General features: G+C 31.4%; 1 protein-coding gene and 1 long non-coding RNA gene across 9 annotated transcripts in view; one reads left to right on the forward strand and one right to left on the reverse strand.

The window, feature by feature from the left end:
- The window catches only part of spir (spire type actin nucleation factor), a 46851-nt gene that overhangs the window by 479 nt on the left and 29768 nt on the right, over positions 1-16604 (forward strand). The window contains exons 1-11 of one of the 8 annotated variants that reach the window (XM_012369059.2): positions 6015-6482; positions 6735-6876; positions 7294-7626; positions 7703-7734; positions 7821-7944; positions 8070-8224; positions 8971-9183; positions 10190-10219; positions 10676-10933; positions 11059-11200; positions 15580-15885. In XM_012369059.2, the coding sequence (XP_012224482.2) occupies positions 7308-7626; positions 7703-7734; positions 7821-7944; positions 8070-8224; positions 8971-9183; positions 10190-10219; positions 10676-10933; positions 11059-11200; positions 15580-15885 (1579 nt within the window). In that variant the 5' untranslated portion in view covers positions 6015-6482; positions 6735-6876; positions 7294-7307. Of the gene's footprint in view, positions 1-6014; positions 6877-7293; positions 7627-7702; positions 7735-7820; positions 7945-8069; positions 8225-8970; positions 9184-10189; positions 10220-10675; positions 10934-11058; positions 11201-15579; positions 15886-16604 lie in introns of those variants that run through there. The other 7 variants (XM_012369058.2, XM_012369061.2, XM_067352086.1 and 4 more) reach the window with 7 other exon arrangements.
- Positions 3284-5870, reverse strand: LOC136998831 (uncharacterized). Its single transcript, XR_010889368.1, has 2 exons — positions 4210-5870; positions 3284-3933 (listed from the first exon to the last, which is right to left on the reverse strand). It is a non-coding gene; the product is annotated as an uncharacterized lncRNA (long non-coding RNA).

Consider the following 16604-nt stretch of genomic DNA (forward strand, 5'->3'; position numbering starts at 1 on the left):
TAGTCTTACACCAGAGAGGAATGGGAAAATATCATGTATATGTAATAACAAATAAATCACTTTTCCACTGACATTATACACAACTTTGCAGAAATAAATTTATTCTGTGAATTTTGAATGTGTAGTGCAGTTTAAAACACACAGTCGAAATATGTCTATATTTTTGAAAAAATAATTCTGATTTTTCATGAATCACAGTGGTTTTATAAAATGTTCAATTTTAACCGTTTTTATTGGACTGTACTTTAGACAATATTATATTTTGCCATTTCTCTCTGTTGTAAGACAAGAATGTTTCGTTTCTACTGTAATAGAAATACATTTTCGATTTTGATACGTATTTTAAATACCAAGTTAATCACATAAAATAAGGCTAATTGTAAGTATTTAAAAGAAGCATATAATGAAACAGATTATTGCAAGTCGCAAAATTAATGTTGTTTCTTTTATCAAGATTTTTTTACAAATAATAGACACAAAAAAATAAAAATATCTTTATATTTCATACTTTAGAAATAAAAAATATGGCATATATCATATACATTTATTGTAAAAAGAGTATACAAAATGATGTCAATTTCTTAGAAAAATATTTTGATATAAATATAGATAATGTGGAGCATATAATATACATTATATATATATATATATACATAAAGCATATGACGTAATAAAAGTATCTTACAATAAAGAATAAGACAAGCCAGAGGCGGTTTCCTCGTGGACTGGCAATATATAATAAGACAAGCCAGAGGCGGTTTTCTCGTGGACTGGCATTAGAAAACTCTTATTCTTGTCTTCAAGCCAGAGGCGGTTTCCTCGTGGACTGGCAATATAGAATAAGACAAGCCAGAGGCGGTTTTCTCGTGGACTGGCAATATAGAATAAGACAAGCCAGAGGCGGTTTTCTCGTGGACTGGCATTAGAAAATTCTTATTTTTGTCTTCAAGCCAGAGGCGGTTTCCTCGTGGACTGGCAATATAGAATAAGACAAGCCAGAGGCGGTTTTCTCGTGGACTGGCAATATAGAATAAGACAAGCCAGAGGCGGTTCTCTCGTGGACTGGCATTAGAAAATTCTTATTCTTGTCTTCAAGCCAGAGGCTGTTTCCTCGTGGACTGGCAATATAGAATAAGACAAGCCAAAGGCGGTTTTCTCGTGGACTGGCAATATAGAATAAGACAAGCCAGAGGCGGTTTTCTCGTGGACTGGCATTAGAAGAAAATTCTTATTCTTGTCTTCAAGCCAGAGGCGGCTTTGTCGTGGACTGGCAATATAGAATAAGACAAGCCAAAGGCGGTTTTCTCGTGGACTGGCAATATAGAATAAGACAAGCCAGAGGCGGTTTTCTCGTGGACTGGCATTAGAAGAAAATTCTTATTCTTGTCTTCAAGCCAGAGGCGGCTTTGTCGTGGACTGGCAATATAGAATAAGACAAGCCAGAGGCGATCTTTCGTGAGCTGACAATTTTAAATAAATATAGTCAGAGGCGATCTAACGTCAGCTGACAGTTTAGAAGAAAGAGAGCTAAAGGCGATTTATTCGTGAACTGGCAAATTGTAAGAAATATTGTCAGAGGCGATCTATCGTGAGCTGACAATTTTAAATAAATATTGTCACAGACGATCTAACGTCAGCTGACAGTTTAGAAAAAAGAGAGCTAAAGACGATTTATTCGTGAACTGGCAAATTGTAAGAAATATTGTCAGAGGCGATCTATTGTGAGCTGACAATTTTTAATAAATATAGTCAGAGGCGATCTAACGTCAGCTGACAGTTTAGAAAAAAGAGAGCTAAAGACAATTTATTCGTGAACTGGCAGATTTTAAGAAATATTGTCATAGGCGATCTAACGTCAGCTGACAGATTTGAAGAAATACGTATTTATTTTAGTTAGCAATTTACTGCACGTGTGGTCTGTTTATATTTTATCAGATAATTTATAAGGTCATTTAACCTTTTTTCTCGCAATTGAAATTCTATCGTATGGCTGAATGATGTACATACGAGACAAAATAGACTTATACAAGGTGTCTAATAGATATAAGTTAGATATGATAAAATATTTTATTTGAAAAATGTATGTATAATACTATATATCTAATTGGAAAAATATGTTATATGCTTTTCCTATTTTTATTCTTATGTAATAAATACAAAATAAATAAATAAGTTAATTAATTATTGAATACATACATATACATATTGAATATAGTTATCTTTATTTTGTATTTTATATAACTGAAATAATATATACTTTCATTATTTTAGTCATTATCATATAAAATACAAAATAAAGATAAATATTTATTGAATATATGTGTATATGTATATATTAATTAATTGATTAATTAGTTATTTAGTATTTACTACATAAGGATAAAAGTAAGAAAAGTATATGACATTTTTCTTCAATGATATATATAGTATTATATGTATATTTTTTATTTATTATTTTGTCATATTTAGTTTGTATTTATTTGACACCTTGTATACGCTTATGTTTTCTCGGACATTATATTGCAGCTTTGCGACGAAATTTCAGTCGAGGAAACAAGCGCAAGCATCGTTTGTTTACAAACTTCCGATGACACACGTACACAGACCACACGTCAGTGTAGTGAGTCACCACTACAAACAAATGCGTACACACGGACCTACGCGGCATAGGTCCGTAGGCTGCGCCGATAATGTCATTTCATTTTTAGTACCATCGAAATGATGGCGCTTTCGCGTCGGAGTTCGCCCGTCACTTCAGCATCCTCTTAATACTGTTTCTGGAACTTAAATGATTATTGGCCGATTTATGCTTCGGTCTTAATCTTATAGCGTTTTCGATTATACAGGATTTGAACGACCCAGGGTTGGTTAATGACGTCATTGCAACCTCTCCACCAATGAAAGACTTGCATTTATAGTAAAATAGTGATTGATCAACCCTGGGTCGTTCAAATCCTGTATAATCGAAAACGCTATTAATCTTAAGAGTTGATAACGTAGAATGCCATAAGGGCGTTTATACTTCCCTAGTCTTAATCTTAGTCTTAATCTTAATCTTGGAAAGATCCCATCTTTTAACTTTAGTCTCTAATGTCCTAAGGCCGGGCCAATGAGGTAAGTCTGACGTCCGACGCAGCACGAAACCACGCGAAATAATGGTTTTCGATCCGTGTATATTTAAAAAATTGTTCCTGATCGTATTCAATATTCAGCATATCTTTCATTAAAGAAAAGAAATGACCAGTTTCCTGTCTTTTTCGATTCAGTGGCCGAACAGCGTATCTCCGTGGTTTTCTTTTATTTATTTTTTTATTTTTTAATAATACACATGCTGCATAGGCACTTGATAACAAAAGTGCCATTCCAAACATTAAAGTTTTTTGCCGCTGACGATTCATTTTAACATTCATTATAATTTGCAGCACCGGGATCTATTACAATTTGTGGTTAGGTTAGGTTAGGTTTTGTTACATTTGCACATGCGTAGTCCGAATTTCCAGGGAAGCATAAACGAGTCCTTAAGATTAAGTTAAGACTAAAGCCGAGAGCACAAGCTTTTACATAAAGCATAACGCATAAGCATAAGGAAATTGATTGGTCTATATATAAGCATAAGCAAATGCATAAGGAAATGGACCAATCAATTTCCTTATGCTTATGCGTTATGCTTTATGCAAAAGTCTGTGCTCCGGCCATAAGACTAAGATTAAGATTAAGACCGAAGCATAAAGCAGCCATATGTGTCTTAAAGCCACTAGTAACTGTATTTGTTGAAAATGATGTATTTTCAGCACTTGTCATATCTTGATAATTAATTACATCGCCAAGTACTTGAGTAGGTACATTGTTGATTTGTAAAGATAATTGATTGTCGTTTTGATCAAAAGGAACAGCAGTTGATGTTAACCGTCTCAAAGTTGTATATCCATCAATCTGTTGAAACAAATCATTATGGAAGTGATCACTACACAGTCTGGCTGAACTTGAAATTGTTGTCACACTAATAGCTTCCATCCATTTCTTTTTTAACTCAATATTATCAAGAAATTTGTAATTCGGAATTAAAGATAAAATAATACTTTGCATTTTCACATGAATTTTAGGTTAAGTGATATTTTGGTTATATCATAACTACTTAGAATAATAATAAATTTATCAATAATATTTAATTACTGATACTACATTATATCGTAAACATTTTTCTCATACTTGCTTGTGAAAACTTCGAGATCTATCGAAGGGAATGAGTTGTTTTTTACATACAACACACGCTTTCGTCATAATTTGTTATAATTTTATAAATGTTGCGTAAGCCACGTTGAAAATAATAATGAAATAAGACAGAAATTTATCGTGCGAAGACATCTTTGTCTTCTGTAAGAACGAGCAAAATGATAATATCTCTCTATCACAGATCACAGCGTTTACTAAAGAAACTTCTCCTCAAAACTCAAAACAACGCGTCTCCCCACTCAGCTTTCGAAGTTCGATGCGCGCGCAACATTAGACAAAGATAAAGATGGCCCTCCCATATTCTTTCTCTTTCTATTGTCTAACGTTTCTATTCTTTGTTCTTAGCCATAGACATAGGAATAAGGAGACGGAGTGTAAGCCGCGGGGGGTGAAGTCGCTTTCGGGGAGCGGGGACTACAATCACATGGTACTTTGGTGCCGTATTTATGCTACAACTAATGCCAATGTGGCACCAAAGTATCACGTGACTGCTATTCCCCGCACCGCGGAACTGACTTCACTCCCCTCGCCTAAAGTAAGATTTTATGCATAGACTTATATAAATAGACCCAGGGCGGTATTCATAAGGCTTGTTCGTTTTAGCTGCACTGGGGCAGCTCTGGGTCTGCTCTAAACAAGATAATACAGGACAAACTATTTATCTGTCCTGTATTATCCTGTGTAGAGCAGACCCAGAGCAGCCCCAGTGTAGCTAAAACGAACAAACCCATAGTCCGTTCTTATATTCAAAATCGTCTTAAGCACGGACTTATATTCGCTCTCTTCGTCACACATAGATTGTGTCTGACAAAGAGAGCGAATATAAGTTTGTACTTAAGACAATTTTGAATATAAGAACGGACTATGAATACCGGCCCCAGCGTTCTGTGAGAGGAGTTGTCCGCGTCTTCTAAAGGACAGAATGATACGCAGTAAGGTGCTGTCTCCGTCACTTGCTGGTCTGGAGGGGGAACGTCGACAACGTTGAGGGGAATTAAAAGGCGCGCGTACCGCATGTATAAATGCGGTACGCGCGCCTTTTAATTCCCCTCAACGTTGTCGACGTTCCCCCTCCAGACCAGCAAGTGACGGAGACAGCACCTTACTGCGTATCATTCTGTCCTTTAGAAGACGCGGACAACTCCTCTCACAGAACGCTGGGTCTATTTATATAAGTCTATGATTTTATGCTCTGTCTCCTTATTCCTATGTCTATGTTCTTAGCTGACTTTTCTATTCTATTGGCCGGAGCACAGACTTTTGCATAAAGCATAACGCATAAGCATAAGGAAATTGATTGGTCCATTTCCTTATGCATTTGCTTATGCTTATATATAGACCAATCAATTTCCTTATGCTTATGCGTTATGCTTTATGTAAAAGCTTGTGCTCTCGGCTTATCTATGGCTGCGTTCCGTAAAGAGCATATGCGCGCATGTATCTACAGTATACGTTACGTATACTATAGATACATGCGCGCATATGTGCTTTACGGAACGCAGCCTATAGGTCTGTTCTTTATAGCTGAACTGGCTGCACTAGTTCAGAGTTTATCTTTCTCCTTTCAACGTGGAGGGAAAAAGATAAACTCTGAACTAGTGCAGCCAGTTCAGCTATAAAGAACAGACCTTATATAAGCTCTTTGCTCGTAACACCGATCGCGCTTCTCGCGCTTCTCTGAGGCTGCGTTCCGAAATTCATTGCCAGTACTGAAAATCTACAATATACGTAACGTAAATTATAGATTTTCAGTACTGGCAGTGAATTTCGGAACACAGCCTGAGCGTAGCGATATATAGGACTAGTGTAGAATAGTGTAGAAAATTCGGCAATAAAGAACAAACCTTAGAACTAACCTAATCTAGATTCGAAGATTTTCTGCTCAAACACGAGTTTCTGATAAATTGTGATTAACACTTTCGGATCTGAATCCACTCAATAAAAAAAAATGTTAATATGTATTGTTTTAGCTGATGAGCGATTTTGCGCTTGTTGCGATTTTCTTGGGAACATAATCGTAAACACAAAATAAATATCGATATTGAAAGTGTGCAAAGTGCGATTGCTTGTTCCAATCACTACTAAGAATTTTTGACATGGATTTGTTACCATCTTGTAAGCAGTAAAGATGCGAATTAAAAGATCGGTGATGTAAGATAACAATCATGTAAGGCAAAATTTCGAAGTATTTTGAGATTCAAAATGTCAAATATCGAACTGTCATTGTGAGTGAGGCAGTGAGCGAATAAGTGAGTGATGAACGAATGAATGATTGGGCTTGTTCGTTTTAGCTACACTGGGGCTGCTCTGGGTCTGCTCTACACAGGATAATACAGGACAGATAAATAGTTTGTCCTGTATTATCTTGTTTAGAGCAGACCCAGAGCTGCCCCAGTGCAGCTAAAACGAACAAGCCCATAGAGTGAAGAAAAGAGAAAGTGTATTGTGTGTACACGCGCGCGCGTGCTTTGTAACGTCATTTATTGTTATAATTCATTCAGTTCGATCGCAAGCACAAAGGATAAAAAATTAACAATTTAAGAATAAGTGGCACAGAATAATGCGAAGAAGTAAGATAATTTTCGACTAAACACTTCGATACTTGAAATGTAAACATCAGTTTTCTTCTAGCCATGTTAACATGTGAGTAATATTGCTTTTTATTATTAATATTATAGCTATAATTTGTTTACAGATAATCTTTAATTAAAATACGCGATATTGTAAACTTTCTACATATACTTTAATCATATTTTAGATAACTACTCCAATTATTTATAATTAACAATTTTTTATATTTCTTTGTTAGCTAGGGCAATAATTTTGATTAAAGCTAAAAGCAACATTTTTTATGAATTTAAAATTCTAATATAAAATGTGAACATCTTGTTTAAAATTGTGAATAAACATATATTATTATTTAATGTAAACAATTACACAAAAGTTTATAATGTCATATATTTTAATAGATATTAACAAGTGTATATGACATAAAATAGCAAATTTCTAATGAGATATCAATGTTTTTGCAAAATTTACATAATTAATATCTGTATATAGAAAACAGTTGCACAATGTCGAATTCTAAGAAGAGTCTAGACAGTGATCAGAAAAGATCCACTGTACTCAAAGAAGAGCCGCAAGCAACAGTGAAGAAAAAAGGAAATACATCAGCACGACCTAAATGTAAACTAGACTCACATGGTTGTTTAAATCTTCAGGATATTCTATTAATGTTTGACAGCCCTATAAGTCAAGAACGAGCATGGGCATTGTGCTATCAGATAGCTAAGAGTTTATCACAGTCGATGGAAAACAAATTCTATGAGATATCAGAACTGTCACAAATTATACTTCACAAAGATGGAGATATCTGGCTTGAAAACACGGCAGGTAATTGTTTTGGTAATTTATCAAAAAATTATAAACTAATATTGCAACATTGGAGATAATTGATGGGATATTACAGGCTTCAACCAATCTCTTGTTTCCGAAGAAAAAGTAAATATACAACTTATAATAAAACATTTAATTACATTTTGCAGAACATTTATTGTTTATTAAATTTAATTGTTTTTTTTATATAGGCAATATTTTCATTAGGCATGGCAATTTTCAAGGCCTTAGATTTTGGCTCTAATGCAGGAGAGGAAATAGCATTATCACCAGATTTAGAAGCTCTTATTACATTGATGACGAATTGTAACCAAGGTGAATAGATTACAATGCTTTTTTTACCAAAATTCAATTATACATTTAAATAGAATTTTAAGTTGTTAAGAATTCAAATTTTTCTCCTAAATAAGAATAAAAGACTGTTTACATTGTATTCTTAGTATTTGAAGGCGAAATGGATGAACGTCTACAGGAAACTGATGACGAAGGCATTGAACGAGATTCGGGTGACACTGATATGGAAGATTATATGATGCCTAAAATTATCAAATCATACACAGACAATTCTATATGCACCTTGAAAATCATTCTTCAAGTGAGTATATTTATATTTTTCTTTTCTGGATAGCATAAGAATATCCTCAGGAAAAAAAAAAACATTCAGAAAGAGTATGGTGAATGTCCTGAGGATATATTAATTTAATTCAAAATTTTTCTAAATATTTTGAGAGAAAACAAATAATAGCTCAATACTTAATATTTGATTGACGATACAGATTTATTCTTATAAAACTTTATATAAGTAAACGCGTCACGAAATCGACTTATGGTGAATTCTGCTCCATGACAATGTTCTTGCACATTCCGCAATAAAAATCAAAGAATTTTTGATATCTACAATGATACTGAACCATCGTTCTTTTCATTTAAACTCACCATGCGACTTTTTTTCTATAAGCTGTGACGTCTGTAATTTTTAAAATAAAATATTTTATGAATTAATTTCTAAAACTTTATTATCGCAGATCTTATACTTGGGATAATCACGAATATTTTGTATTAGCTAGAGATTCTTTTGTATTAGCTAGATTCTTTTCTAATTTTTAACATAACAATAATTTCTAAATTGGCAAGAAAGTAATAATTAAGAATAAAAAATAAATTATAAGTAATTTAAAAATGTGTGAGATTAATTTTTCCTAAATAATTAAAATAGTTTTATGAAGATGCTAATTAAAATTTAAAAAAAATTGTAATTTTTAATTTCTTAATTACATTAATTCTATAATCTAACACTCGTTAATTCGTCAAAAATCTGCAGAAATTTTATTTATTTTTCAGATATGCGCACGGCACGTGCAAACTTCGCACGAAAATGTGGATAATTATTATCGGAATGTGATACAAGTATTCGTAAAGGAAGCTCTTAATCTTTCTCAGTTTCTGGAAAAAGTGGTTGTGGATAAGCAATCACAAAATTTATTCAATTCAAATGACATTGATCGTAACTCAACTTCGCTGCAAAATATCGACACACTGGATTTTAATGATTGGGTAAGTTCTCTCAGTAAATTATAAAGTATAAAATATATTTGATATAAGTACAAGATAAGTTGCATGATATATTTTTCATAAAGAGAAATTCTAAATTTTTATAGAGAGAAAATCGATTAATAAATTATCAAAGAAATCCATAACAAGGAAAGCAACCTGAAACTTGCTTGTTGAACAATACATTTTTTTGCTTTAAATCTCTTTTAGAAAAAAAATCTATTGTTCAACAAGCAAGTTTCAGGTTGCTTTCCTTATCATGGATTTCTTTGATAATTTATTAATTGATTTTCTCTCTATAAAAATTTAGAATTTCTCTTTATGAAAAATATATCGTGTAACTTGTACTTATATCAAATATATTTTATACTTTATAATTTACCTTAGAAATATAGTCAATACAGTAATAATACAATAGTGTCGAACTTCTTTAGTGATACCATTACGTGACGTAAGTCGACACATCCGCGAAAGCTTAACATTTATTGACTAATCATGGCTGTAAATTTTAATAATTTAAAAAACTTACGTTAAAATTTTATATAGCAAAAAAATCAGCTGTTTTCTCTGTAATCTTTGGTTTGTTGTTAAAAATTTAATTTATTAAATTAAGATGTAATTGATAAATTATTAGGAAACTTATCGTTATGTCAAAAGTTGAATTTTTAAGTTACATTTTACTTGTAATAGAAAAATAATCTATTTTAATATCAATTAATAATATATTTAACTTACACATAGTTACCTTAGACAAAAATAACGAGTATAAATTAGAGTTTATGGATGAGAATAAAAAAACTTTAGCACAAACTAGCAACTATGTAGAAAATTAAAAGGCATTTAATTTAATCAAGCATCCATGCATCATGTTCAATTGTGTGACACAATATCTATCTCTGTCTTCTTACTGGAAAACCAATATAAAAATCAAATGATAAACAACATGTGATGACAATTATGTATAATGTACAAACAACCTCTTAATTGTTAATTATATTTATTCTTATAGACGGACGTTAGAATTTGGAGGGCTATACAAGTATGTTTATCTATAAATAACATTTAATACAATTATTCATTTTTGTTGTTACATTATTATATTATTATTTAAATTTAAGCGTACCTGTCCAAAAATAAGTAGAATCAGTGTAATGTTGAGCATGATAAATGCATGAAATATAATAACTGAGTTTCCTAGCCATGTATGTAGAACAAATAAAGCTTTATTTTAGTAGATTAATATTTTATTTACTTTGGAGAACGCGATTGATTAATTTCACACGAAAAATAATTTACAAACAAGTTAGAAGTATGTTTATTAATATTATAGTATTGCATTTGAAATATATAATAAAAATATCCGCATTTTTATAAGAGTTATGAGAGAGTGAAATAATGCTACATATACTCTATGTTTCGTTGCGAAAATTTATCGAGTAAATTAGTAATATTGAGTTACACAATAATACCAAAGTGTAATTGAATATATTGTCAGGCTAGATTTTGGGTTCAAGTCATCAGTGAATTGAGGCGAGGAGTGAAATTGAAAAAGGTGGAAGCTAGTTTGGGTTCACGTTCATTCTCGCGTGAACAAGGAAATCGCCCAGACTACAAGATGACTCCGTATGAGATTCTAATGGATGACATTAGGGAAAGACGATATCATCTCAGAAAAACGCCACCTACACCATCGAGGAAAGACGCGCACGCTATTATCCTTGAGTTTATTCGAAGTCGACCACCTCTGAAAAAGGCAAGACTTGTATTCAAAATCCAAGTACTTAAAAACTTTTATATATTTAAACTAAATATTAAAAATTTATAAAAATGTTTGTAGAGTTTGAAAAAAATAATAGTCTATTATGTTTTACTATGCAGGCCTCGGAAAGACGATTACGACCATTACAGAAGGAATGCACTCTGAGAGAATTGCTCATGGAGAGCATAAAAAAGCCTCCAAAACCCTTGAGGTCTTCTGGTTTGAGACAAAATGTTCCCAAGATCGAAGAAACATTAACTTGTAAGTCCATGCATTTTATATATTAGTAGATGACGTTGCTATTTTAACGATAATGATTTTATCTTATTAAATTTTTATATTCTATTAGAGTACACTGTTGATGTGTACGAATAATGACGAATTAAAGTAGCAATCGAGACAAGTTCGAAATTATTGTGCCAAGAACTTACAATTGCATTCAATGTAAGTGAAATCATTAGTTTACATTTACATCTGTTCCTAAACAATTCCGAGAAATATGACTATTGAAAAATGGCAAGAACTATTTTCATTACCTAATATATATATATTACATGTATTATCATACCACATTATATATCACATTATATATCACATGTATACAAAACAGTTCTGCATATCGCACACCCGCAAGGAAAGTAATACGTGAAAAATATTAAATTGTTCAGGAGAGGAAAGAAGGAATTGCGTTAATAATGTTTTCTATTAATAATATGAATTGGTTTTTATCTCAAATTCTGTCGCAAATTATAAATCGTCTGAAGCAAGCTTGATTTTACGGAAAATAATTTCCCATGTCTATGGTTAAACAATAATTTTTAAATTAATTATTTACGGTAGTATTAAACATAGCGGACTCACGCGATATTTGAATACAGAATATTTGAATTCAACTTCAATCATTTTTCCTGGTTGAAAGCCGATGTATTTAAAACACAATTTGCACATAAAACAAAATTCGAAAAATTTCGACTTGTGTTACTTTTCTTGTGGGTGTGCAATATGTATATATTAGATAACCAAAACAGTTCTTGCCGTTTTTCGATAGTTATATTTCTTGGAATTGTTTAAGAACAGATGTAAATATAATCTTATGGTTTCATCACTTACATTGAATGTAATTGCAAACTCTTGATACGTTAATTTCGAACTTGCCTCCAACTGCTACTTTCAATTCGTCATTATTCAGACATGTCTGACCATTTTCCCCTGATTTAACCCCTGATTTAACCCCCTGATGCAAATTTTTAAAACCAATGTCGAACGGTTTTTTTTGCATACTCTTCAAATGCAGAGTAAATTTTTCGGTCAACCTTTGAAGCTTTAAATTCAAGTTTAAACTCGTACAATAAATAAGCACGAATCTGACAAATCATGTTCACTTAAATAGACATTTTAAGAGCATTAGCCTAACTAGGAAATTTTTCTAGAGGGACCATGGCTCCTTCTACTTCTGAATTTTAAATTCCTATTATGAGGTCTTTTATTGTCGACCAGTTAATGATAGGGTAATAATTCTAAACCAAATAATTATAAAATACTTCAAACTTTCTCAGAGCTCTTTGCTGCGTGTATCAAAATTATTTTTATTTAGATTAATTACTATTTCCGAAATTTCTGGAGAGAATGGGACTGCCCCCTTTTCCCTAGACTTTTGAAATTGCAACAAAGAAATTGAGAAGCGTAAAGAACTTATAATAAGTATGTTGCTTTTATTTATTGGGAAATATTTTATCCGTTGTTAATTACATATACATGAATTGGTCATAATATGTTTTGATTGATATGATTGCAGCATAACACTAATGTTCGTGTACAAGTTGAAATTAAATCTATAATATGTACTTAACCCCTATTATTTCGGTGGATATAAATCTGATATAAAAACAATTGTTAAAAGTAAAGCACTTGTGAGAAGTCGGCGTTGCATAAAATGTTAATTGTGTACTTTTTTAAATATTTGTATGTTTTAACAATCTTTGGATCCTTCAATTATTTGATACCTTAAGGCTTCGAGTACACGGGCGATTTAAATCGCGCCACTGAGTAGCGCGATCGAGTAGCATCTCCGATTTTCGTGTACCAAGATCTAATATAAATATATGAAAAATCGGAGATGTTACTCGATCGCGCTACTCAGTGGCGCGATTTAAATTGCCCGTGCACTCGAAGTCTAAGAGCTTCTTTATTATTTGAAAGCGATTAATTTTATATATCAATTTTATTATTTGGAAGCAATTTATTTTTTATATAAATTTTAACTTGTTAATTGTTAATAGCACATATGCGTTATTAAAAAAATATTTTTTACTATAGGATGTTTGCAAAATATGTGGTATTTGAAAGTTTTTAGGCTCGCTGAATTTGAATCTAATATTAAATTAAAATTTTTTTATTCAAGAGGATAGTTTTCACAAAACAAAATTTTTTGTCCCAAAATTTTGATTTATGTGTGACATTTAAATTAAATTTTAACAATTATTTTTTAATTTAATTATGTTTAACTTGAAATTTTCTATTTTTTATTTTTAAATTATAAGATTTACATTTTTTAATTTTTAAAGTAAATATTTCTAAAATAATTTCTTTTATAAAAATGTTTCATATAAAATTTGTTATCAAATCTTTAATTTACACGTGTTAATTCATGATTAGAAATATTTTAAAATTTTAACTGCTGAATACATTTAAATACAGTGTTCCAAAAGAGCAAACAAAAAGTAATCTTTACGTAAATTTAATTTTTTTTAGTTATCATTTTTGGTAATAAAACAATTTTATTTTTTAATAGTTAAAAATTTAATAAATTTCTTGATTTAATAAAGTTATATAAATTTCTCGATTCGCAAATTCAAATTCGAAAACTTGATACGTTCTTCAGCGTAATAGGGTGAATCACGATTTGAGGCGCTACGGGCGCAGAGCAGAGCAGAACAGGGAAAGAGGGAAAGGAAGAGAGGATATCCAGACATGATGTAGACGCGATCAATAACTGAAAGCGTGCAAAGGTGAACTGACGTTACTCGAAACGTCATCGTGGTACTCCAATGTAGTTATCAATTCTTCCTCGCGAATTTTCTCTTGTTTCGAACAATTATTGTTGCACTAATACGCGTCTTCTGAGTGAAATTCATATTATTCAAATTCATCGTGTTCTCGTAATGTCCAGAAATCGGTAAGATAATTGATTGATGTTTTCAACGCACGAATCTACTTTTAGGAATAATCTAATGAAATCTGAATTTGAGAGAGCTATTGTGGTTTGAAAAAAGTGTCGAAAATGTGAACATTTGATTGTTCATTCTATACAAATTATATATATATACAGGATGTCCCACCAAAAGTGGCCACCCCCTTTTATCTTTTAAATGAAAAGAGATAGACCATAACAAATATATATCAAATTAAATGGTTCAAACTGAACTCTATTGTAAGTATAATAGTTGCTTACAAAAGCTATTCGTGTTAACGAACGAAAAGGTATGCATAATTTTTTTATAATAATGTGGATATTTTGATGTAAGAAAAATTGTAGCACTGTTTGAAAAGAATACAACGATGTATGATTTAATATAAATATTTTACATATTATACGAGTTTTATCGGCTTGAAATATCGCGGGCGACGTCTACCTTTTCACTTTCGGCCCTGCGATATGGCCAACTTTAATAATTAATTAATAATTAACAGCGCTACAATTTCAATTGACATACATCAATCTCTAACGCACGAGTCAGAAGTTGGCCATATCGCAGGACCGAAAGTGAAAAGGTAGACGTCGCCCGCGATATTTCAAGCCGATAAAACTTGTATAATATGTAAAATATTTATATTAAATCATACATCGTTGTATTCTTTTCAAATAGCGCTACAACTTTTCTTGCATCAAAATATTCACATTATTATAAAAAAATTATGCATACCTCTCCGTTAACACAAATAGCTTTTGTAAGCAACTATTATACTCACAATAGAGTTCAGTTTGAACCATTTAATTTGATATATATTTGTTATGGTCTATCTCTTTTAATTTAAAAGATAAAAGGGGGTGGCCACTTTTGGTGGGACACCCAGTATATATATAGAAATCTTTTATAAGTGGGGCACGAACAAAAGGTGTTTTAATCTCATGTTCAAGAGAATTTATTAAGATATTCTATCAATTAGCTGTAGAACTTTAAATTGGCAGTCTGTATTGAACGAATACATGTACACATATATTGTATATAGAATATTATATGGAATATTTTTTGTAATTAGAACTTTGGCCACAAGTTAATTTTTGGATTAAAAAAATCTAAAAATTTGTACATCTAAGATGTTTAACTCAAGCTTTAAGTTATAAATTTAAAAATTTCGGAATTATTTAAGGATTTATTTATTTTTCAGTAATTAAAGGATTAAGCTCTTTAAATAATTCTCACTAAAAAAAAATAATTTAATAAAAATGAAATGTTCCGTTTTTTTAATAAAACTGTCACTTTCTAAACCTTTTACTTTATAAAAAATTGCACAATATAATCGATAAAATTATATTTATAAGAACAATAAATAAAAAATTAAAAGATTAATTGTCTCGGGAATTGAAACTGAAAATTGAATAAGTATTATCTTGTGAATTATAATCTGAATTTTTTCAGGTGACGCAAGCGGCGAATCTCACATGATAGTTCTTGGAGAAGTGCCGCCGTCGCGGCCGGAACAGGAGCAAGAGTCGGCGCAGGATGTTGCAGCTCAATGGTTGCAGTCGGAGGATCAGAAGACGACAATGGCAACATCGGCAACTGGGGACGGCAATAATGTCTTGGCGACAGCAAGTCGCAAGCGACAAGATATTCCGCCGGTGCCGCATCCACGACAAAGAATCACCAAAGAACGACCCGACATCAGGGTCTTACCTTCCAATAGGAATCGTAAGTCGTTTAGAAGGCGCATTATGGTTACAGGTAATCACATCATTCCTCATCTTCATACAATAAGTGTAAAAATCAATATTTGTACAATGATATAATTCAAAACCTTTATCTGTCAGTTGCATTTATCTAGTTTCATGATATAAATACTATTTTTGAGAAGTTTATGGAATAAATTTTGCATAAAGTTAAGTTAAAATATTTGACAACCTTTATAAAAATAATATATATATATATATATACATACACTCATCCGCAAAAAAAAACGGGCCACCAAACTTTAGCACAATTTTTTAACATCTTTGAATAGCAATAACTCAGCAAAAAATCATCGTATTGGGATGAAAAAAATCGCAAATTAAAGCTTGAACATTCCTCTTAACAACCAAAAAAAAAAACAAAATTGAGTTATGCAAAATGTTTTACAAAATGGCGAACCTTGAAGATAGACTTTAAGAAATAAAAAAAAATTTTTTTTTTAAACTATTGCATTACTCAAAAAAGTCGACTGCTAAATACAAAAATGTATGCATTTTTAAGCTCATTTTCTTAACAAATCCATATTTTAAAAAATTTTCTACGATCTTTTTTAATAAAGTTATATCGTTTTGAAAAAAACGTTATAAAATGGACAACTTTTTTTTGTAAAATCTGTAATTCAGAAACAAATTATCGTGGAAAACATTTTAAAAAGGAAATTAAAGTGTAAACTTTAAATCTTAAATCTTTTTTGCAATAGTTTAAAAAAAAAA

The sequence above is a fragment of the Linepithema humile genome, chromosome 3 (assembly GCF_040581485.1).
Source record: "Linepithema humile isolate Giens D197 chromosome 3, Lhum_UNIL_v1.0, whole genome shotgun sequence".
Classification (NCBI taxonomy): Eukaryota; Metazoa; Arthropoda; class Insecta; order Hymenoptera; family Formicidae; genus Linepithema; species Linepithema humile.